The sequence below is a fragment of the Episyrphus balteatus genome, chromosome 2, assembly GCF_945859705.1.
Source record: "Episyrphus balteatus chromosome 2, idEpiBalt1.1, whole genome shotgun sequence".
Classification (NCBI taxonomy): Eukaryota; Metazoa; Arthropoda; class Insecta; order Diptera; family Syrphidae; genus Episyrphus; species Episyrphus balteatus.
This window is the reverse complement of record NC_079135.1, coordinates 19,451,909-19,475,734: the sequence shown is the minus strand read 5'-3', so window position 1 is coordinate 19,475,734 and position 23,826 is coordinate 19,451,909. Positions and strand designations below refer to the sequence as shown.

Below are 23,826 nucleotides of genomic sequence, written 5' to 3'. Positions count from 1 at the left end.
CTTTTATAAAACACCATAGCTTAAGTTGTTTGTTTATAGTTATTAATGGAATTATTTCAACACATAGATATTTTTATAAATAAGACAGATAATTTTTCGTGATCTTTTCTCTTGGTGCTTTTGATAGTAAATATATTTCTATTTTTTTAGTAAAATATTTCTTTTTTTATCATAAAAAAAAAAATTCCGGTACAATCCGGTTTTTCGACTTTTTTAAAATTCCCAGAAAATCGGTTTTAAAAGTTGGGGTAAATTTTTTTTTTTTCAAAAATCCCCGAATCTTTAAACGCTCCTGGAAGCTAAACCGCTTGAGAGTAATTTTTGGGAGTGATGCCAAATGATAGCTTGTGTCATGGGCCTACGCTTTGCACATTGTCAGATTTTTAAAAAATCGCCTTCCATGTTAAACCGCCACATCATGCCTATTTTTTCAGAATCGTGCCTATTTTTTGTTACTTTTAAGCTCTCCCGGTTTGAGAACGCGTGGACCTACAGGGATGAGAGTTGTACCCAAATGTAGGTTAGAGTCCCCGCTACCTTTTGGCATCAAACAAATTTTTTTCATTTTTTTCAAAATTCCGAGATATAGGCGTTGGAACGCTTTGACCTAGAGACAGGGGAGTGGTGCCATATGAAAGCTTATATTCTCAGCTACCCGATAGTGGTATAATCCGGTTTTTCGACTTTTTTTTAAATTCCGAGAAAATCAGTTTTGAAAGTTGGGGTAAATTTTTTTTTCGAAAAATCCCCGAATCTTTAAACGCTCCTGGAAGCTAAACCGCTTGAGAGTAATTTTTGGGAGTGATGCCAAATGATAGCTTGTGTCATGGGCCTACGCTTTGCACATTGTCAGATTTTTAAAAAATCGCCTTCCATGTTAAACCGCCACATCATGCCTATTTTTTCAGAATCGTGCCTATTTTTTGTTACTTTTAAGCTCTCCCGGTTTGAGAACGCGTGGACCTACAGGGATGAGAGTTGTACCCAAATGTAGGTTAGAGTCCCCGCTACCTTTTGGCATCAAACAAATTTTTTTCATTTTTTTCAAAATTCCGAGATATAGGCGTTGGAACGCTTTGACCTAGAGACAGGGGAGTGGTGCCATATGAAAGCTTATATTCTCAGCTACCCGATAGTGGTATAATCCGGTTTTTCGACTTTTTTTAAAATTCCGAGAAAATCAGTTTTGAAAGTTGGGGTAAATTTTTTTTTCGAAAAATCCCCGAATCTTTAAACGCTCCTGGAAGCTAAACCGCTTGAGAGTAATTTTTGGGAGTGATGCCAAATGATAGCTTGTGTCATGGGCCTACGCTTTGCACATTGTCAGATTTTTAAAAAATCGCCTTCCATGTTAAACCGCCACATCATGCCTATTTTTTCAGAATCGTGCCTATTTTTTTTTTACTTTTAAGTTCTCCCGGTTTGAGAACGCGTGGACCTACAGGGATGAGAGTTGTACCCAAATGTAGGTTAGAGTCCCCGCTACCTTTTGGCATCAAAAAAAATTTTTTTCATTTTCTTCAAAATTCCGAGATATAGGCGTTGGAAGTTGGGGCGCTCACTTTCAGCTCAGCTCACTTTCAACTCAGCTCAAATAAGCTAAGCTATGGTACCTAGCTCAAATTTGAGCTGAGCTGTGAGCTGAGCTGAAATGTGAGCTTTTTGCAACCCTGGCAACTTGCCACATGGAAATTACCACATGCAACTTGCCACATGCAACTTGCCACATGTAACTTGCCACATGCAACTTGCCACACGCAACTTGCCACATGCAACTTGCCACATTCAACTTGCCACATACGACTTGCCACATGCAACTTGCCACATGAAACATGTAACTTGCAACGTGTTGTGTGTTTTATGTTTGCCGTACTGCGGCGTACTGCATTTTTAAATACTAAAGTACTGCCTACTCTAAAGGTGAAACGACAGCCCTGCTACCCAGGGTGATCGCGTCATAATCCCTTTGACATTCTTGTCAAAAAGTAAATTTTCATACCCACCCTCCCATAAGAAGTATAACTTCAAAAAAGTTCCTCTTGAATTTTACTTTTACGTGGCCTGAGCCTCTCGTCTCTTCTACCTCTTCGATGATGTTCGTCTGCTGCACAAAGTGCTCCCTGAAGACAATAACTCTCGGCGACTCGGGGGTGGAGTAGGAGTATGTGTGTACTCCTGACTACTCCCAATTCTCATCATACTCTTCGTCCTGACTTGCTTTCTCGGGGTATTAGTATGCTCTTTTCGCATCTCAACTCAATCTCTGTTCCTGCGGCCTCAATTTTTCTACGTCATTTATATCTGCTGTTCCCCATCAAACATCACTCGTTATCCCCTAAATCTAGATCCTGTCTATTCTATCTCGTGTGTGAGTGAGCGTGGGTTGTGTGACAGGGCCGCTGGGGCTTGGGGTGGCCATGTCAAGAGTGTCTACGTGACATGGTGACGAAAGAGCCACCGAGACTGACACGAAGCCTTAAGTTTTTTTTTTTTTTTATTTATATCTTCTTTTTTTTTTTTTTGTTGAGATCCTTGTTCTGTATATTCATCCTACTTTTAAATATATGCGATTTCAGGAGGCAGGACTTTCGCCCATTGGGAATTATATAGCTGGAGCATGATGGTTTTATGCTTTCGGCCAGAGAGCAATGTGAGTAACATTTTTAACGTCGAATATGTAGAATGTGTGGAGGACACACGTCTCCACTTAAACGCCATTTTTCTAGCAATGAAACACACAAAGATTGCACACAAAAGTTGCGCGACTGTGTCAACATACACGAAACACAACTCCCGCGATATATGGTTGGGTGTATAAAGGCTCTCCCTTTGAGAGTGTTATGTAACTGTTAGGAGGAATGAAACAAATTGCAAATATAGAAAAGATATCTAGCGGCAATAAAAAGAAACAACACGAAGAGTGAACAAAACTCTTGAACACAAACACGAAGAATATTCATTTACTTCAGGTGGTTTTCAACATTGAAACAAGTGGCTCTTTTAGTAAAAAAGTTGAACGTTGAATGTTATATCTGCATTATACACATCATGTGCTTTCGCTTTTCTAAGGTATCAAAATTTTTTAGCAAAAGAGCCACTCAAAAAGTGTCTGAGAAGGCAAAATCTTATCAGTCAGCTAGAGATATATTTCAGCTTGAAGAATTTTTATAATGTTACAACCACGGACTAACTTATCTGTCTAGAGGTAAAAGTTAATTTGTTTTGTTTGTGTGACATTGTACAAAAAAAAAAAAAGTCCCAGAAGAATTTTTTGTCGTTAGAAAAAATAGGGGATCTAGAGAGGATATAAATGGTTGTTTTAAGGTATTATTTGATGTTTGACTAAAACGTCATTTTAACTTTTTGGTTTGCTGGTACCAAACTGTTTTATATATTTACTAGCTGACCCGGCGGACTTTGTTCCGCCATTTCTTGTATTTATTTCTAATTTTGGACTCTGTAATTAGTTAATTTTCAAATGAAAAAGAGGATCAAAACTTGAAAAGTTCATAAAATGAGTTTAAAAATATTCACTTTTAAACTTTTAGCAAAAGTGGTCTATGCAAAATACTCTTCTATTAGTTTGAGATTTTTTCCAAAAAAATAAAATACTACTCAAAAATGTCCCTAAACATTAGTTGTTTTTCAAACATTTGTATTTCAAAATACAGGACTTATGAAAAAAATCCGTATTGGACCCCTAATTTTTTTTTTTTTTTATTTTAATATCTTTCTAATGGTGTAACTCAAATTTCTGTGCAAAATTTTGCGTACCTGTAATAAATCTTTTGTCGATGGTTTATGACTGCAAAAAAAACCTTCACAACTTAGTTTTGAAATTGTTTTGAATTTTTTCAATACCTTTTTTATTATCTCATTTAAAAAAAAGTCAACTCTTTACGACTTAACGTTTAGAAAATAGTCTCTTTTTTCCTATTTGCCCTAAAAAATCTTAAATTTTTTTTGCCTTAAATCTTCTACTCTTATGCCTCTTTGATTTAAAAAAAAATTTAAGAAAATAAGTCAGCCGGTGTGGCCGGTTAGAAAACGTACTGCGTACACAAAACCTAACTTTAATATATATAATAGATATATATTTTTTATTTTTTGCAACTTTTCGCAAATTGTGAGTAATATTTGAAAGAACTAATGGAAAGTTCTTAATAAACTTGTATTGATTAATGAACAATGTCGTAAAAAAAAAAGAAAAGAGAGGTCTTGTGGTAAAATTCTGAAAAATCTGAAAAATTGTTGAACAAGTTAACCTTTCGTGTGATATAATTTTAGACCAATAATAGAATTTTGTAACTCTTTGTTATTATAGCTCTCTTTAAAATTTACAAAAACTAACAGTTCTTTTCTCAAAATTTCAATATTATTTTTAATCCATGATACTTGCGAAAAAGTCAAGGTTGACCCCTTGTCGAAAAAAATGCATTTTAAAAAAAGTTAAACATAAAAAGAAAGATCTCTTTAAACTCTATTCATAAATAAAACTCAAAAGTTTCTTTGAGGTCTGGTTGCTGAATTATTTGCAATCAAAGTTATTTTTTTGGGTTGGGGTAAAAATTCTGCTTTCAAAATCCTGCTTTTAAAATTCTGTTTTTCAAAGTTTTGCTTTTCAAAATTTTGCTTGTCATAATTCTGTTTTACAAAATTCTGAAAAAAATTAAAAAATTAAATATTTTTCTGAATTTTTGTAAAATCATCGCCTCGCAAAATTTGCTGCTTATTTGAGATTACTTAGGTACTTACGAGTACTATGTCAATTTTTGTATATTATTTTTGTTTTGATAAATCAAAAAAATTTAAAAATATTGAGAATAATCTTCGCAAATTGATTATTTAATTTTTTTTTAATTAATCAAATAAAACTTAATATTCAAAAAATTGAATTAGAAAAGGAATATTCTTTATCGTTTCTAATTAGTTCTCAACGGTATAAAGATGTGAGTTATAAAAAAAAATCAGTCTTCTAGGCAGTAAGGAAATAAAAAAAAAACTTTAATTACATATTTTTTTTAACGATTTAACGATATTTTTATTGAACAGTTATTATATATACAATTTGCTTAAAGCTAGTAATCTAAAAATGTACATTGATTATATTAGTAATATGTTGGCACAAAAGGGGCCTAACGTTTTTACATTGTTTTTTTTTTAAGCTAAATTTACAGTTAATTGTCATTGTGTTTGTTTTAAATATTAATTCTGTTGGCAGCTTCTTAACTCGGGTTGTTCAGGTCCGGTTGTCATTGTAAAGGTTGGATTAGGGAGAGGTGAGGCTTTCAGCCACGATAGTGAGCTGATCCAGGATCAGCGTAGAAGGGGATATTCTTTTCGTCGTTGGTTGATATAAGATCCTCATCCAAAAGTTCCTTAGCTTCTAGGTACCGCTGGTTAGGATGTCTTGGCTGGTTTATTACTCTTCCTATTATTGGGTTTGGATGATTGCTCAGGTTCTGTAGGCATCTTCTGCTTGATTGGATAAGATATTTGTCGAGTTTTATAATTTTGGCTTCTTCATACAGTCTCTTGTTGCTGACGTGTTTCCTGCGTATCCTGTCAGTGCATGCCTGTACAGATCCTTTATAATTATATGTAAATTACATATTAAAGAGGTGTATTTTAGCATTATTAGCAGAATTTTTTTCTTCAAAAAAATGCTGGCAGAGTTTTGAAAAGCAGAATTTTGAAAGACAATATTCAAAAAGCAGAATTTTGTAAAACTGAATTTTAAAAAAGCAGAATTTTGAAAACCAGAATTTTGAAGCCAGAATTCACACCCGCTCTCTATTTTTTTCTTACTTTCGAAAGCGCATATTTTTTAAACAAAATTTCAACAAAAGTTTTAGTTTAAAGACAAGAGTTCTTGGTGAAAAAGCTTATGCATTAAGGTACAAAAATTAAAAGCCTTTTTTTTTTTGGGTTTTCGAAAACCTTCTCCGAAAAAAAAATGCATTTTAAAAAAATTCTTTCAAATTCATCAAGTGAGACATCAAAAGAAAGGTCTCTTAATCTGTATTCATGAATGACATCCCACAACTTTTGTGAAGTCTTATTGCATAATTATTTGCAATCAAAGTTATTTTTTTCCCTTGCCGAAAGAAAAAGCATTTTCAAAAACTTTCTCAAATTAAAAAAAAAAAGAGGTCTCTTTAAGCTGTTTTAATGAATGAAACCCAAAACTTTCTTTGAGAATTGGTACAACTTACATTACATTTTTGAACTTACATTAAATTTGTACCACTGTTTATTATTCCGTGTCATTTTCACAATAGGAAAGTGTTTTTCTCATAAAAACTCTTTACGAAAATGTCTTTTAATTATAGTGTTAATTAAGTACTATTGCTTCTTGTTTAATCACCTAAGTGAAAACTTAGTTGTTTTATCTAGCCCATATGATAAAGATTTTTTACAAATAGGAAAAAAAAAAACTAACAAAAGGCAGAAAAGGACTTTGGAAGAATGCTGAACGTTGTCTAATATCTATCGAAGAGAAAAATAGTATACTTTCCTCCATCTCCGGAGAAAAGCTGTCGTAAAGATTTATCGAAACATCATTATTTGTATGTTGGATAATGTTTATATGTACCTATCTCTGCCTCTCAATATTGACTAAACCTTCTTTTCTAACACAAAGCAAAAATTCAAGTACATTTGACCATCATACCTATATGTACTGAACAGAATAGTACACATCTGTGTTGCAAAGAGACTTTTACCTACCGTATAGAATAGAAGTCTGATGATTCAGGATTCTCTCTCTAATACTTGACCATCATCCAGGGACTTTTATTATATCGAAAGAACTGAACAATGTTTTTTTTTTGTCCAATATATCACATTAAGCTATAAATTACTTTTGGTCAAGCACTTTCACCGAGATCAACCTTAAATAAATTTTATTGACTTTTAGACATTTTTTTTTTTTTTTTTTTTTTTTTGTAGACAGGACAGGACGTCCAAGACCGTCTTTTCGATGGACAGGGGAAAATGAGACATTGAACAATAAATTAATGTCGTCTATATAATTTTTGTGTCTTTTAGCGTAAAAGTATAGACTCTGTGCCTTGAGAATTAGATTTTTGATCAGTACAACTATAAGATTTATGTTTATTGGTAGAAAAATAATGCTTTATCATTGGTTTTTATGTCCTTTTTAAACCATATAAACGGGAATATAGTTTACCAAGGATTTTTGTTTTATGTACAAATTGGTAGTTCTTTGAACTCAATTTATGGTAGCTTTTATGTCTCTAATAATGTGGATTGTGATGAATATTTGGTAGAAGAAAAGATTTGGAAAACAATAATTTTTTAAGACAACTTCTGAAAACATTGAATTTTTTATTACATGAACAAGATTTTAAATGCAATTTTTCTTCATAGGTACACTAGCCACAAAATAAGGCTAGGGATTACTTTAATTCAGGTATTTTTTTATAATAACATAGTTAAATATAACAGAAATATTGTTAAATATACCAGAAATGTAGTTAAATAAACAAGAAATATAGTTAAATTTACCAGAAATCAGTTAAATTTACAAGAAAAACAGTTAAATGTACCAGAAGTAAAGTTATCCCTGCGTTGTATGCGTTATGTCACGCAAAACAGGACAAGCGATGTTCTTACAACTTTAAAATCACTTATTCGCTATAAGAAACCCTGTAACCCGGAACAAGACACAACCAAAGAACAAACGACTCGAAAACGACATAAAAATGTTGCGGTACAAGAATTCTTCTTCCTTCTGGGCGCGATAAAAGTTATGTTACGAGCATAATATGCACCACAAAATGTCCTTTGGTAAGAAATAAGATGCGATGATACAATCAGCATCATACAAACAATATATTTTCATCTGCAACCACCCTTTCCCATTTTTGTTAAGGAAAAAAGGTCCTTGGTGCGACTCAATGTTCTTTGAAGTTCTTCAACACAGCCAAAGAGAGAGAGTTCGGACACGCTTGGAACGTACTTCAATTGAATGATTTATAAGTCGCTGCGGGTTGCTATTGTATTATAGTTTTTGTGGGTGCGAGTTGAGTAGGATAGATATACGCGCGCACAAGGTGAAGACAAAGAAAATATTCTGCTGTTGTGCTGCTATCTGATGCAGAAATTCAAAATTTTCCTTATACCCATGGCAGGTACACTAGCACAGAGAAATGATGCAAGGGAATATACAAAAAGGACAAAGAGGGATTTTGGGAAGAAGAAGTCTATTGCATAAAAACAGTGAAGAGAGTGCTTTTGTGCATTGTGGTTCAGCAGCACGTTGCGAAGCATCCTTAAAACAATGTACAGCTTATTACCTGAACAATGTCTCCTTGATCATGTCCGGATGCTGTGAATGTCAAGTGGCACAGAAAAGGCAGCTTATTCCATTGTGGTGTCGGCACTTTTATGGAATATGTCCTCCCCACGTCTCCGTAGTATGTTCGATTACAAACTGAAATGAGAAAAAAAATATATGAATGAGAGGGAGAGAAAAAAGAAAACACGTAATGGATGTCAGAGTGTTATTATTATGATTTCAATTGCAGAATTGAGTTAAAATTTATTTGTAAGAAGAAAAAAAAAAAAAAACAGAGTTATTTTAATTTTTTGATTAAAGAATTGAATTAATTTTTAAATGATTTTTTTTTTTGTATTATGTTCCCTCATAACTTCTAATGTACTTATCGTAATTTGATAAATGTGGTATTGTTAAAAGCCTTATTCTTATCTTATGGTTATAGGTTATATTGTACCATGTGGAATTGAATATGGTGCCCTCTAGTGGCAAAAGTCAAGAAGTATTTTTTTTTTATGTACGTTTTTTTACGAAATAAAAACCCTTTAATAATTTAAATGAAAAATAAACTATTAAAAAAGGGTATAAGGATTTTTATTATTAGAATTGAATTAATTTGCAAATGCATCTGATTTTTCTTATATGTTCCCTCATAACTTTTAAAATACTCATCGTAATTTGAAAAATGTAGTATTTTTTGAAGCGCATTGTTTATCTGCTGGTTATAGGTTATATGATGTCATATGGGATTGAATTTTTTTGCCCTCTGGAGGCAAATTATAGAAGTGTTTATTTTTCATGTATTTCATGTGTTTTATCACGAAAAGGAAAACCCTTAAATTATTTAAATAAAAATAAATAACTCTAGAAAAGGGACATTAGAAATTTTACTATAACAATTGAATTTGTTTTTAAATGCATGTTTTTTTTATGTGTATGTTCCATTGTTTCCTCATAACTTTTTAACTAATTATCTTAATTCAACAAATAGGATGGGAAACCGACGAAGTTATGAATACCAGAGTTATGCGCGACGGAGTTACGCGCGTCAAAGTTACGAAAAACCGAAGTTATGAAAGACCGAAGTTATGAAAGACCGAAGTTACGAAAAACCGAAGTTACGAAAAACCAGAGTTACGAATACCAAAGCTATGAAACGATGTTTTTGGGTTGGCAACCATTGAGATGAACGATATACTGGAGGAACGTACCAAAAAGCTAGAGCGTATAGGTTGAGTCAAGGCAAGAAAAAAATTGTATGGGACGGGGGTGTCTATTCACCTCCGTTTAGAAAGGAGGGGGGATTTTCCAAAAAAATGACTTAATTTGGAAAAAATTATTTAAGATCAACGGTTACACCAAAAGTAACGTACTTAACGGTTTTGTAAAGCCAAAACCTGTATTTTTTAATTTGTTTTTAAATATAGCTGTTTAGTTGACTAGTTTTTGAAAAAATAGTTTTCAAAATCAAAATTTTGAAAAAAAAGTGAAAAAATAAATTTCGAACTTATTTCTTTCAAAATTTTATGTAATTAAGTGCTAATTTAAATTAGATAATTTAATGTTCTTATTTGTTTTTAAACTAAAACTGAAAACTGGATCTAAACCCGTCTTGTCGTTTTCGATAAATTAAAAAAAAAAAACAAAACTATTTTTTTTCAAAAAAGCCATATTTTTTTTTTTTTTTTTGAAAATTAATTTTTCAAAAACTGTTCCATTAAACAGATTTATTTAAAAACAATATACAGGAACAAGTCTTTTGCCCTCGTAACTTCGGTCTTTCATAACTTCGGTTTCTCGTAACTTCGGTTTTTCGTAACTTCGGTTTTTCGTAACTTTGACGCGCGTAACTCTGTCGCTTATAACTCTAGTTTTCGTAACTCCGTTACCATTTCAAATAGGATATATTTTGAAGCATATTGCTTGTCTGCTGGTTATAGGCTATATTTTGCCATGTTAGTTGGAATATGCAGTCTTAAAGTATTTCTTTTCCTTGTACGATTTTATCACGTAATTAAAACACTTTAATAAATTTCAGTACAAAGATATCTCTAATAATTGAATATTATGATTTTTATTATAAGAATTAAATTTTAAAATGCATACATTTTATATATATTCTCTCATAACTTCTTAACTACTTATTGTATTTTGACAAATTTGGTGTTCCTTGAAGCCTTTGGCTTGTCTGCTGGTTATAGGTTATATGACATTTACTTGAATATAGCGCCCTCTAGAGACAGAAGTAATTTTTTTTTTCATCTACTATTTAACACGAAGTGAAAACCCTTTAATAATTTGAATACAAAATTAGGACTTTTTTTTATAATTTTAAACGAGCAATATTCAACATCAAAAACATCCATTATCTACCTTAACGAAAATCTTTGATGTAACCTTTTAACCTTTATTTTACAAAATCTCAAAATATACACACGTTTACCATCATCAAAAAAAAAAGTTAATCCTATATTAAGACAAAAAAGAAAAAACCTATCAAAGTTATGACAACATATTTAATAGATACTAATCTTAAGCTCAAAGCAATTGCCAAAAAAAAGTACCATAAGAAAACCTCTGCTCTATTATACCTTAACATATATTAATTAAAATGTTTATTACCATTAAACGTTTTTTTTTGCTTAAAACTAGACAACCACAAATTTCCTTGAGCCAATTTTTTGTGTACGTTGTCGTATAATACGCACTCAATAATCTCATCTCTCTGTTCTTTAACGTATTTATATGCCTTTGCCAGCTTCTTTGTGAGACGTTAATTCCCCTCAAAGCACTTACATTTAAGCTAATATATTGAATGCCACAGTGTGCTAGAGCCAAAACAACAACTAAGCGCAAAACAGCTTTTTACCTATTATCATAATCCCATAATGTACCTACCGTTTGACTAAAATTACTTCAATTTGCATTTTTTATGTCTCAAGTTCAAAGGCAAAAAAAAAAAGAATAAAGCGAAAAAAAAAATGTTAAAACATTAGGTAATGTCTCAACATTATTTTTATAAGCGTGAACAAGCCCGCAATCATCTACTAAATACCTTTATATATTTCGCGATTATACCATAATTTTTTTTTGAAAATCGTGTATGAGAAGGTAGACAAAAAAGATGATAATATATAGAAAAAGAGGAAGAAGGAGAGAAAATAAGTCTTAGCCACAAGCCTTAAATCTGCTTAATTTGAATTTATATAATGATATTTTTTGTATTGATAAGAACGTGTATGAAAAATGAAAAAAAAATAATACATTTATAGAGTCTTAAAAACCAACGGCTTTTTAAAAAAAATCGACAAAATTTGAATATCGAATATAAATTATTACAAGCTCATTAGAAGAAAAAATTAAAAAAAAAAATACAGCAGAGAAAGGAATGACAAGCTTAAGAAATCTATAGGTATTTCATTATAGACAACCGACGCCAAAAGACGTCTTAAAATTGAGTCCTTTTTTGCTTCCTTTAGAGTATTCCTTCTATCATCTCCAACCTCTGAGTAACCGCAATCTTTTAAAAACAATCGTGCAATGAAAGACGATGCTGACAGTGCGGGTGAAGTGACAAACTTCAACCCTCTTTTTCAAAATGTTTCGTCTTAAGAAAGTAATTTGTGCTTTGTCACACAGAACAAAAAAAATATACCCTTGCACGGTGGATCTGAGAAGTGTACAATTGAGTCTTTTTAAAAATGAATTTTTACCAAGTAGTATATTTTCAATTTTTTCTGTTCTTCTTTCTATGCTCATTGTTCTATTTTCTATGTTCTTAATTCTCTGTTCTATATTCGATGTTTTTTGTTGTAAGTTCTACGTTTTTTGTGCTTTGTTTTATGCTCTTTGTTCTATTTTCTTTTTTCTATATTCTATGTTTAATATTCGATGTTATATGTTCTATGTTTTCTGTTCTATGTTCTATGTTCTTTATTCTATGTTCTTTGTTCTATCTTGGATATTCGATGTTGTATGTTAACTGTTCTATTTTCCATATTCTATGTTTTGTGTTCTATGTTCTGTGTTCTATGTTTTATGTTTTATGTTCAATGTTCATTGTTCAATGTTCAACGTTCAATGTTCAATGTTCAATGTTTAATGTTCAATGTTCAATGTTCAATGTTCAATTTTCAATGTTCAATGTTCTACGTTCTATATTCTATATTCTATGTTCTATGTTCTATCGTTTTTGCAATGTGTTCTATGTTCTATAGTCTTTGTTATATTTTCTATGTTCTATGTTCTATGATACTACATATATTCCATATTCGATGTTCTTTGTTCTATTGTCTTTTTTTTTTTTTTGTTAAATTTTCTATATTTTATGTTCTACGTTCTATGTTGTATGTCCTTTCTTCTTTTTTTTTTTTTGTTCTTTTTTCTATGTTCTTTGTTCTAGTTTTTTGTGTTCTATGTTCCATTTTATAGGTTCTTAAAAATTACTGTGTTTTGATTTTCTGTAAAATACTCTTACATTTTGTCCCACTGTATCCTATCGTTGTCCCCACAAAACCAACTTATTCATAGATTGTTGGGCTCGTCCTTGTGTATCTTTCTATATCTTTTTCTTTCATGAAATTTAAATTGGTTCAATCAACCGTTTAATTTGGTAATTCTTTGTGTCGTGTGTACCTGTGGCACGTCGTTGTCGACATCGTATTCATCGACATTGTCGCCAACGTGCGTAACCACCAAAAACGCACCTTCAGCTTATTTCTATACCCACCACAAAAAAAAGAACCTCGAACAACAAATATCTTTCAATTCTTTAAATTCTCCATCGCAAAATGGAAACCTCTTTTTTTTTCTGACAAAAAAAAAGTAAAAAAAAAAAAATAAAATCATATATATTCTTACCAGTACAATATTTTGGCTCGTCACTAGCATCTCCGCAATCGTCCTTTCCGTCGCAATACTTATCCAAGGGCACACAAACACTGCTGCCACGACAGGGGAACTCCGAAACTCTGCAAGCGTTTCCGATTTTGATTGCCAGCAATACCAAAACCAGGGTTGAGCAAGTAATTTTCACAAAAGAAATCATCTGGAAACGAGAAAGAGAGAGAGAGAAAATTCCACATGTAGGTACACACATTTATATAAAGAAAAATTATGTAGGTAAAAAGTTAGGGGAGGCGGGGGTTGTGGGGGGTAAAGTGGGAGGATTTAGTGAATGAAATGTCAAGCGATGGTAATGAAAAGAAAATTTTTGTATGTAATTTCTCGTATATCTTCTTTCTGTACGTGTACAAGAGGATGTTCAAGGAATGAGTTCTTTCTTCTTCTTTTTTTCCTTCTCGACAATGAGCAGATAAAATAACTTTGAAGCTTTTGTAGAGATAGATGGAGGCATACATATATATTCGTATTTTTCTTCTTCTTACCTTTTGCCAATAAAAGAAAATACAAAAATTTAAAAATGCACCTGAAGTTCAAGAGAGTTACATACAAAGGATCAGACATGCTGAGACGAAGATGGTATTGGAGGAATAATGATATATTTTATAGTGATGAGGACGAAGAGATGTTTGGCAGATAATAACAAAAATGCACCCCTGATTCTTACTTTAGAAAGACGACAGAAAAGTATGAGATATTTCTGAATAGCTTGCTCATATAATTTTTTTCTTCTTCTTCTTCTTCTTCTGGAGATGAACACAATAGACTTTAAAAGGAAGATATATTTGACAGATAAGCTTATACACATTTGTACATATAAGTAACTATATTCTTTACAGGGTGATACAAACAGGGCGAAATTAATTATGAAAAATGAAGTTGAACAAATTCTATTGTATAAACCTTGTTTGTTAAAGAATGGCGCCCAATACGAGGCCCCTCTATCTAGGAAGTTGAAAGAGTATGGTTCAACCATGCAGGCATAATTTAATCATCTTTACTTCGATTGTATAGATCTTGCTTTATCCAAGAAAGCTTTATTATAATTATGGCGCCCAACGTGAGTCCCATCTAGCTGCTAAGCTAGACACCTTGAAAAATGTAAGAGTAATTCTATGCAGTTATGGAAAATTTAATTTTGCGAAAATGGCGCCCAACGCGAAGCTCATCTATGTAGCTATTAAATTATTTAAAACGATTTTTTTTTTTTTCATAATCGTGTCTTGTTTTGTTCCAACCACACTTCTGAATATAGAAATTTGAAGAAACCTTCTATGAAGATCTAGAATTTAGAGATGTTGACAAAAAAGACAAAAAACAACCCAGCAATAAACATAACTTCTTGAAATGGCGCCCAACGTGAAATTCGTAAGGCAATAAATGCATAGCATTGTTATGATTGACCTACACTTTTATAACTTCGTTAAAAAAGAACAAATTTCATTATAATTTCCTTCAGATAAAAGATGTTTTCAAACAGATATAGTTCATAACAAAAAAATACAAGATCTTTTCCACATCGGTTGATTACATATTTCTTATTTTTGTTGTAATTTTTTATTGGGCGCCATTTTTTGTTAAAAAGACAACAACCTTTTAGGATTCCCTCTTTGGGTCAAATTTTAAAATTTCAAGTAAAAGAATCTTTAGCATAGCAATTATATAGCAACGTTGATTGAACTTAACTCAAATCTAATAATAATTTTTTGTCATAATTTCTTTGGAGTACAATTTTTAGAGAAAAAGTGTAATTGATCCACCCGGATTCACGGAAATTAGCGGCTGAAGTGAAGTAACTTTGCATTAAAACGATCCGCTTTGGGCGCCAATTTTTTTAAGGACTTGGGCATAGTTGGTGTCACTATTGAAACCTCAATTTTTACCAGAAATGCATTTGTCATAAGTGGAAAAAATTGTCTGTTTGCAAGGCAACAATTTTGTAGCTATTAGACTTGGTACAACACACGTTGGGCGCCATTTAAATAAATTTGATATCGTTAAAAATATCTTTGAAAACCGTGAGGAATATTAACAAGCTCATGAATGAAAAGAAATATAATTTTTTTCAGAATCGTAAATGTGCCCTCCAAGTTGGGTGATATTTTTAAGGCCCTGGTACTTGAAAGCCTATCTAAAAGCCTATCCAAGATAGTCTAAGTGTTGGCAGAGTATATAATAAGTAAATCCCACGTTGGAAGCCTTTTTAGAATTTTGATATCATGGACAATAGTTTTATCTGTTAATTTCAGAATCATAAAATTGCATCTCACGTTGGGCGCCATTCCTTATTAGAAGACACCACACACTAAGTTTCGATTGAAGCAACTGACTTTGTACAAGAAGTCTATTTGAAAAGGCTCGAAATAACAATTTTAATCATTTTAACCTTCTATAAAAATAAAAACAGTCCTGGTATATCCTACGTTGGGCGCCATTTCTACAATTTTATTTCTACGTACAATTTTTTTTTGAAAAAATACAAAGTTATAACATTCTCACGAAGCACATTAATTTGTTACAGTATTTTAAAAATCATGAATATACGCCTCTCGTTGGGCGCCATTTTCAAGTAAGTATCTAATTTTATTTTCCAAAATTTTGTATGATTTTCTTCAAATAAAACAAAAAATTTGAATCACCCTGTACACCATCTTCACCATTCTCAGATTTGTAATTTTTTTTTATTTTTTTATATATGTTACTGAATTTTATGAGAGTTTATTTTTGAAAAGCGAATAAAAATTGAATTGCTGACATTATTCGAAACCATTAATCGAGGACATTGTTATCTTTGTGGAAATGAGAACTGTGAAAGAAATCAATGTGCTCATCTGTTCAAGATGTTTTGCTTTAAAAAGATATATCAATAGCAAATTGATATAAGTATACTTAAGAGCAAAATAAAAATATTTGTATTTGTTTGATAAAAGTATATACACAAATCGGATGAAGATTGAATAAATATAGGTAAATATTTTTTTTTTTTTTTTTTACCCAGCTAATTGATTTATTGAACAAAAAAAAAATTGAATGGGATGATTGAAGACGAATGAAGAGCAATCAAACAAACAATTTATTGTTTTTTTTTTTTTTTTTTGTTCCACAATGAAGAGTTTTTTGTTGAAAAGAGATGAAGCAATTTGTTTTATTTTTCGAAACTCCCACGACCTGAATTCAAACGATATTGAAATTGCTTTTGTAATGAAAAAAAAAGGAAATAAGAAATTTGGTGTTTTCAATGGAAAAAGTATCCATCGACTGGATACTTCTCATGACAAAACGATTTTATACTTGTAATATTGAACCTTGGACCAAAAATAAAATCTTCCTTTAAAAATATCCTGTTTGCAGTTTATTTTTATTTTAATTAGTTGAAAATCTCGTAAGTTACGATGTGAGGGTCAATTTTTCAATCGATTAACAATGTTTATAACCCATTTTGAAAAGTAGTTTTCTTATTTTTTTTAAAATAAAATCAAAAATGAATTTTAAACAACAATTTTATTTAAAAATCAATATTTAAAAACCTCTGTGTTATTTCAATCACCGTCACTGTTTTAAAGTCATAATTTATTATAAATTCTCTAGAGAAAAATCTCTTAGGGGACTGAGTGTGCTCTTTTTGCCACCACATTAAAATCATTTCTTTTAAAGTCTTTCGGAAGAAAATCACTAATTTAAGCATAGACTTTTTGTTTCCATTTTTGTTGTCATTTTATTTCACCCAAAATCGATTATTTCTTTATTTTGTTTTTCTCTTTTTAATGGCTCATCAAAATTTGTAAGCAGATGTTTATAATGTTGAGCCTGGAGGGTATACCAACTTGTGATTATAGAAAAAGAAAATAAGAAATCAATTTTTAAACACTTTTGAGATACCATAACCTCACATTTTCCATCCAAAAACCACTTAATGGCCTTAAAATATGTTTTAAGAGCAAACACGTCCAATCCAATGGAGAATTTTATGTGTGTTTCGGACATGTTAATAAAATGTATTCGTTATGTAAGAGATACAAATCAATAGAAACAAAAAAATGTTACTCATTCGCCATAGTGATCGTTTCGATTTAAGTTAGTGACTTTAATTTTAAGTGGCTAGTAACTACTCATTTTTTTGAAATTACACAATTAAGTAACCATTCGTTTTTTTTCGCGAATAAAATCATAAAATGAGTAGCTACTGAGTTGTAGAAAAAAAACTGGGTTGATATTAGGTTTATAGACATAATTAAACCAAACAAAGTTTTCGAGTTTTAAATTCTTGGTTCCAATATCAAATGCATAAATAATTTGGATTTCCATAGGATACCATCAATACCATAACTCTATGTTATTTTTTTTTTTCATCTTAAAAGAAACACCCTTTCACTTAAAAAATTTATGTGACTATTTAATAAATAATCTCTATGAAAATGATTAAATTTTAAATAAAACTCGTAAGAGTAAAATGTATACCATTGATTTTTTGGAACTTATTATGGATTTTTTTATTTCCCAAAAAAACACCCTTTCGCCCTTAATATTTGTATAGACTAATAAGGTTCTTCCTTCTGTTGTACATATATGTAATATTTGTATAGGTTAACATTAGAGTATTATTTATTTTCGCAGGTTTTTTGGTAGGTACTAATTCTGAATTTCTACTAATTGTGAATCAATTACTGCAGAAAATTTTTAAGATTAGTTAGTTCTTATAGCAAACAAAACTTTTTCACCAAGGTTTAAAAAAAAATAAACAAAAGTTATGTCAGATGTTATGAAATCTTTCTCACACATACCTAACTCAGCCTCTCAAAAAAGAGGTTGTCTGTAAAGCCGGTTTACGGACGATGATTTTACGTGATAACGTCGTAAGAAAACAGGTTGTGTGCTTTTGTTTAAAATGAGTCAATTGAAGCGTTAACTTATTTCAACCAATCATAATTTACAAGAAAAAGCTAAAAAAAAATTGCCTTTTTTTCTTTTCTCATTATATTAATTTTTTTGTTTTATAAGCTTACAAAAAAATTATGCATTTTAAAAGCCAAGTATTTCTTTTTAAGAATAAAACCATTTTTAAATTTTTATAATGCGTAAAAAGTATAAAAATAATTTATTGAAAAAAATCATATTCATCAAAAAAAGCAAAGAAAACATGAATTTTTATCTTCTCACGTCATTAATTAAATTTTTTTCCCTAACAACCTATAAACATTTTTATACCATCTGAAAGCTTAATGTCTTAGCTCAAAATATATGTATCGATCACGTCTATGAGAAATCTACAAAAAGAGCTAAAATATTTTGAACTCGATCAAATTTCATTAAATAAAAGCAAAAAAAAACATTTATTTTTATGTTCTCAGGCTATGGAATCAATTTTTTTGTTTGACAACCTATAAAAAAAAAGGTTGATCTCCATGGTATTGAGGTATTTTGAGGTTTTTCGCAAGTTTCTTGATTAAACATTGTGTAGCTTGTAGTTAGTCTACCGTTATGTGTGATCTACCAAATGAAAGGTATCAGGATGCTCTTAAAAGTTTAATAAAATATCTATCTGCTCTTGGTCAAAAATTATAACTTGTTGAATTCTAAAATTTTATTTTACCGTTATCTCAAAATTGTGTTTACGAACACATATAGTCGTAGTCATGGTCTATCATTACTCCATATACTTTATTCCTGTATCTATTAAAGAAAAAAAGATAAAAATATAAAACGATGAAAATCGGTTAAAAACGGTCAAAAACGTGTTTTTTAAAAACTTGTTTCTTCCGTTATTCAGTCCAAACTCACTTAACGATTCCAAGTTTTTGCACATATGTATGCATACCTAAGACAAAAACCTACATGTCCTATAAGTTTGAGATTTTTTGAACGCTCCTAAAAAAAAATGCTAAAAATCAAAAATTACCCAAAAATACCCCTAAAAAACAACGTGTTCTTCAAAAATTCATATTTCGAAACGCAGAGTGTTGGAAAAAAATCCGCATCAGGCGCCTAATTTTTTGCCCTCATCTTTCACCTGGCATCTTTAGAATTGTCAAAAAAAATTTCCTTTTACCCAAAATCATCATTTTGTTAGTTATAGCTTAGTTTCAAAATTTTTAAGAATTTTTTCTTAAAAGCAGTTATTCTTAAATTAATCTCATCAATTCTCTACGACTTCGTGTTTAGATTTTAGCCCAAATTTCATCTTTCCGTTTTACCCCTGTTCACCCTATTAAATAACGCAATTTTTAAAAATCCTTCATTTGGATTAAGCTTTAGGTTAATATTTTTCAAATAAGCTATAGAAGATTTTTGTATCTCTAATAGTTTATTTTTAATTTTGAATTGAAATTTTTTGCCGCACTGCGAAAGTGCGAGAGTGTAACGTTAGAAAATGGCGTCAATTTTTTGTGGTGGCTGCCATGGTTCATCGATTTATAAGACGTTCTCACGTCAAAACACCCTTTTACTAAAAATATTTTTAAAAACTTTATGGAGTCTTTTTACTTGCATCACCTTAAACCTCCTTCTCGAATTTCATCAATGTATCACGTTTTCCGCATGAGATTCGGTTATATTTTATATGTAAGCGTCAAAAAAAACAAGCACCTTTGCCCTTAATCAGCAATAACTTTTTCTAAAGTAGCTATATAAAAAAAAAAAAAATTTTCTCTCACGAGAAAAAAAACACCCTTTCCCTAAAATTTGTTGTACATAGAGTCTTTTCATTCTTGATTCTTGTTCCACAAACATAATTCTTGCCAAGTTTCATGAGGAAACAATTTTGTTTTTTAAATTCATATTTTAACTGTTTAACTGTTTTGTGGGTAAAAAAAATAGTTTCACATTAGTTTCACAATTTTTATCACAGATTATTCAATAAGTGCTTTCACTCAAGAAATATGATCCTTTGATTTTTGAAATATTTATAATTTTCTGAACGTAAATGAGGTTTTCAAATAAAAAAAAAAAAATAACTCTGGGTTTTCAAGATTCTACGGTTTGAAATTGTATTGTGTTTGATATCCGGGTTTACTTGATTTCGATTGATTCTTACATTGACGTTGAAAGCAGTGCTTCATAGTGCTAAATTTTTTTAAGCAAAAAAAAAAAACAAAAGAAAGCAAGAAAAATAAAAAAAAAAAAAAAAACAAAAAGCCTTGATTGTCGCCGCGAGCTGCCTCTACAATAATCCCAAAATTTAAGGCTTCTACCGACAACGGCAGCGTATGTGGAAATCTTTTTGTGTGGTAAACTTTGATGTGAAGTTAGCTAACACTTTGCTTTTCACCAAAAATGTTTATTTTCCGCATACACCGACACACTCACACGTCATCTTTTGATAGACACACTCATATGCGGTTGACGATGTGGCATACAGGAATGATGGAAAGGTTTTATTCCGCGAGCTGTGGAAAATCATTGTTTCTTTATGGACTTACGCTCAGTGGATGGCACGGATGTGATGTTAAGTTATATTGTGTATACGTTGTTTCCTTTCAGAGTGAGACGAATTTTCGAATTGTTGTCAATAAATCAGTAAAGGATTTGAATTCCAAACAATTTATTTCCAATTGCCTTAGGGTAAAAAATCTTCTCTCGTTGTTTCTTTCTCTTTTTTTTTATTTTTTCTCTCCCACACTCTTGATTGAAAAAATAAGATTAAATCCATCAAATGTCAAACACTCAAAAATTCGGCCTACAGGGTCGCTTCTATATTTTTTTTTTAAAACAAAAGGGTTTTAATATTTTTGAGAATTTAATGGAAAGTCTTAAAATTTGATTTTTTTATAAAATTAATTTAATATAAGTATCCAAAAATTTGTTTTATTTTTTTTTAAGAGTCCTTATGATGTGGTATTTGTTCCAGAAGGCCTTATTTGATCCTCATGTTTTAAACAATTTTATAATGAATTAATAACAACAGTAGGTAGCTTTTTTTACCTTATTTTTTTTTTTTCTTTTAAGGATAAAACTTTAGTAAAAAGAGAGATGCATAAGCCACACCACTTCTGAGAATATTACTATTTAATTACATTCCCTTCGTTCTCTTTTTCAAAATGCGCCCTTCAACGAAGGTTAAAATTAATAAAATAGAAAATTGCAAATCAGAATGCAAAATTTTCATATAAAAAAAAACCCGAAAAAGAAGAAACAAATTTTGAAAGTTTTGACATCAAAAGTTCCTAATTGTGAAACCAACCCGGTGACTAATTAAATTTACGATAACCTTCTTCATTATATCCAAAGTAATAAACGACTTGAGTACACAAACACACACATACTTAAATGCATGCATACTCAAAAGGATAACTCCTATATCTTGCCATAACTTTTTTGTACCACCCCAAGAGCACCAAGCAAGAGCAAATAATAAAATCTCTCCCCATTTTAATACTTTGCATCCACATTCAAAAATTATGCAAACTCTGGCAATAAGGAGAAAAATAAAAATCCATTTATCCTAACCTCAAAGTTGGAGAATTTCAGTTCGTTATAAATTTGCATTTGATATTTTGTTTTTCTTATATAAAAAAAAAGAAACAAAAAAAAATAAAGAAAAAACTAATAATAATAAAAAAGAAACTCTTGAATTACAACATTTGCAGTGCCATGAATAAAGTATGGCCCTTTTTTTGCTTTTACTCTGAAAAAAAGGTACTTCTTCCCGGGCGCCACTTTAAATTTCAATAACACCTTTCTTGGTGACAACGAAATAACTTTTTTTTTTATTATTTTCTCTCTTTTTGTATTGTCATTAAGGTTTTTAGAAAAAGTCCACACCTTTAATTCCTTAATCTAGTTTATCTTCACGATGACCCTGAAGAAAGACAAAATAAAATTTTATCTCTACTTCAATCTCTCACCATTTGTTTTCTATTAGGTATTTAGAATAATTTCTTTCTCTCTTATCGCATCGAGAGCTAGTTTCTTTTTTATTATCCTGTGAAATGTAGGACAAGGTAGAAGAAGGTTTATATTCCATTCAGTCAAAAGATCGATGAGACTACGACGACGACGACGACTGGAAATAGCTTGATCACAGAGCTGGCAATAGTACTATAGAAGAGTGTACTTTAAAAGTTGTACTATACAACCAGCACAGGGAACATGTTTTTGTGAAAAAATTACGAAGTTATGTTTGTGAAACATTGTTGGAAAAGAAGAGAGAACAAATTTTCTGTACATACAAAAACATGTAGTTACATCTGAGTTGTGATCAAATAAAAAAATATTTTTTAATAAGAGAGACAGCACTGGTTGATTTTTTTTAAAGAACAAATCGCGACCCTGATAATGGCTGTATTTTAAAGTTTAGCAAATTTTTTCAATATGAACTTAATTTAATTTTCTTATAGTGAGTGAAGCATCCGAAAGGATTAATTTTACTTCTCATCATCAAACATCATAACATTGTTAAATCACTTTCTCTAAATAAAAGGTGTAAGCAAATTAAAATAGGTTTTTCGACATAAAAAATCAATTTTATTTAGATTAGTCAAAATAAAATTCACGACTGGGTCGCACGAACTTGCTCTTAGAGTTAAAGTTGCTTAAATTTTTAAGACTTTTTATATAGAAATTCGGAAAATGTAGGCACCTACTATATAGGTACAAAACAAACAAAAAAAAATGAAAAATAAATAAAATTTTTTTTTTTTTAAATAAAATAAAATCTGAAATCAAATTGCCCTCCAAAACAAGAACGCAGTTTCAATTGATATATTAACATGCATTTTTAGAAAAAAAAAAATTTCAAAATCTTTAGAGCAGTTTTTTAAAAAACTAATTTTTTATAAATAATTTTTTGGAAAAAAAGTTTTAAAATAAAATTGGTGTGCCATTTTGTTGAAATCACTGATCAACATCAAAAACCAAGATTTCAAAAAAATTCAATGTCCCGTTTTCGAAAATTTGATTTTTCAAAAAAAAATTTTAAAATCCAAAAATTATTTTTTTCGAAATTTTATTTTTGGCTTATATTAAAATTATATAAATGCTTCTTCGCAAAAAGTTTCGTTGAAATCGAATAAGCAGTTTCAAAGATAATCGGATTTAAAAAAAAACGGTTCTATGGCAGGTACCGTTAATAATGATTTTCAAAAAAAAATTTCATTAAAAGATAGACCTTGTTTTAAAACTTATATTTGAATTTTTTAAACAAAATCGTTAAAGCAGTTTTTGAGCAATTTCAACTTTACTAAAATCGGTATATGACAAGTACCAAAAAAAATTAATTCCAAAAACCCCTCTAGAGAGTCTCCAAAAAATGCTACGTACCATGTTTTAAGTCAATCGGTCCATCCGTTTAAGCTGTAGCTCCTTATACAGACAGATGGACTTCCGGGACCCACTTTTTTGGCATTATCTACCATCGTAATGTCATGGAAAAATGTTATCTCAACTTTTTTTTTTTTTTGTACGAATGCATAACCTATATCGCAAGTAAAAATTGTATAACCCCTACAAAATTTACTGGATAGCTTTACTCGTCTGTACGTGACATTGCATTGCCTTTTTTTTTAATAAAATGTTCACTGAAAAAAAAATGATTATTTCGTGAGTATTTACACATTTTGACTTCGAAAACCACATCATCAAAATGGAAACGTTTTCATGTTATGACTTTTTAAAATTTTTTGTCGTTT

At 30.6% G+C, this 23,826-nt stretch overlaps 1 protein-coding gene across 1 annotated transcript in view; it reads right to left on the bottom strand.

Annotated features, from left to right (window-relative positions):
- The window catches only part of LOC129910587 (uncharacterized), a 242,443-nt gene that overhangs the window by 180,537 nt on the left and 38,080 nt on the right, over positions 1 to 23,826 (bottom strand). Inside the window, exons 3-4 of the mRNA XM_055988016.1 lie at positions 13,163 to 13,349; positions 8,322 to 8,458 (exon numbers count right to left, since the gene is read on the bottom strand). Coding sequence (XP_055843991.1) covers positions 8,322 to 8,458; positions 13,163 to 13,349 — 324 coding nt within the window. The remainder of the gene's footprint in view (positions 1 to 8,321; positions 8,459 to 13,162; positions 13,350 to 23,826) is intronic.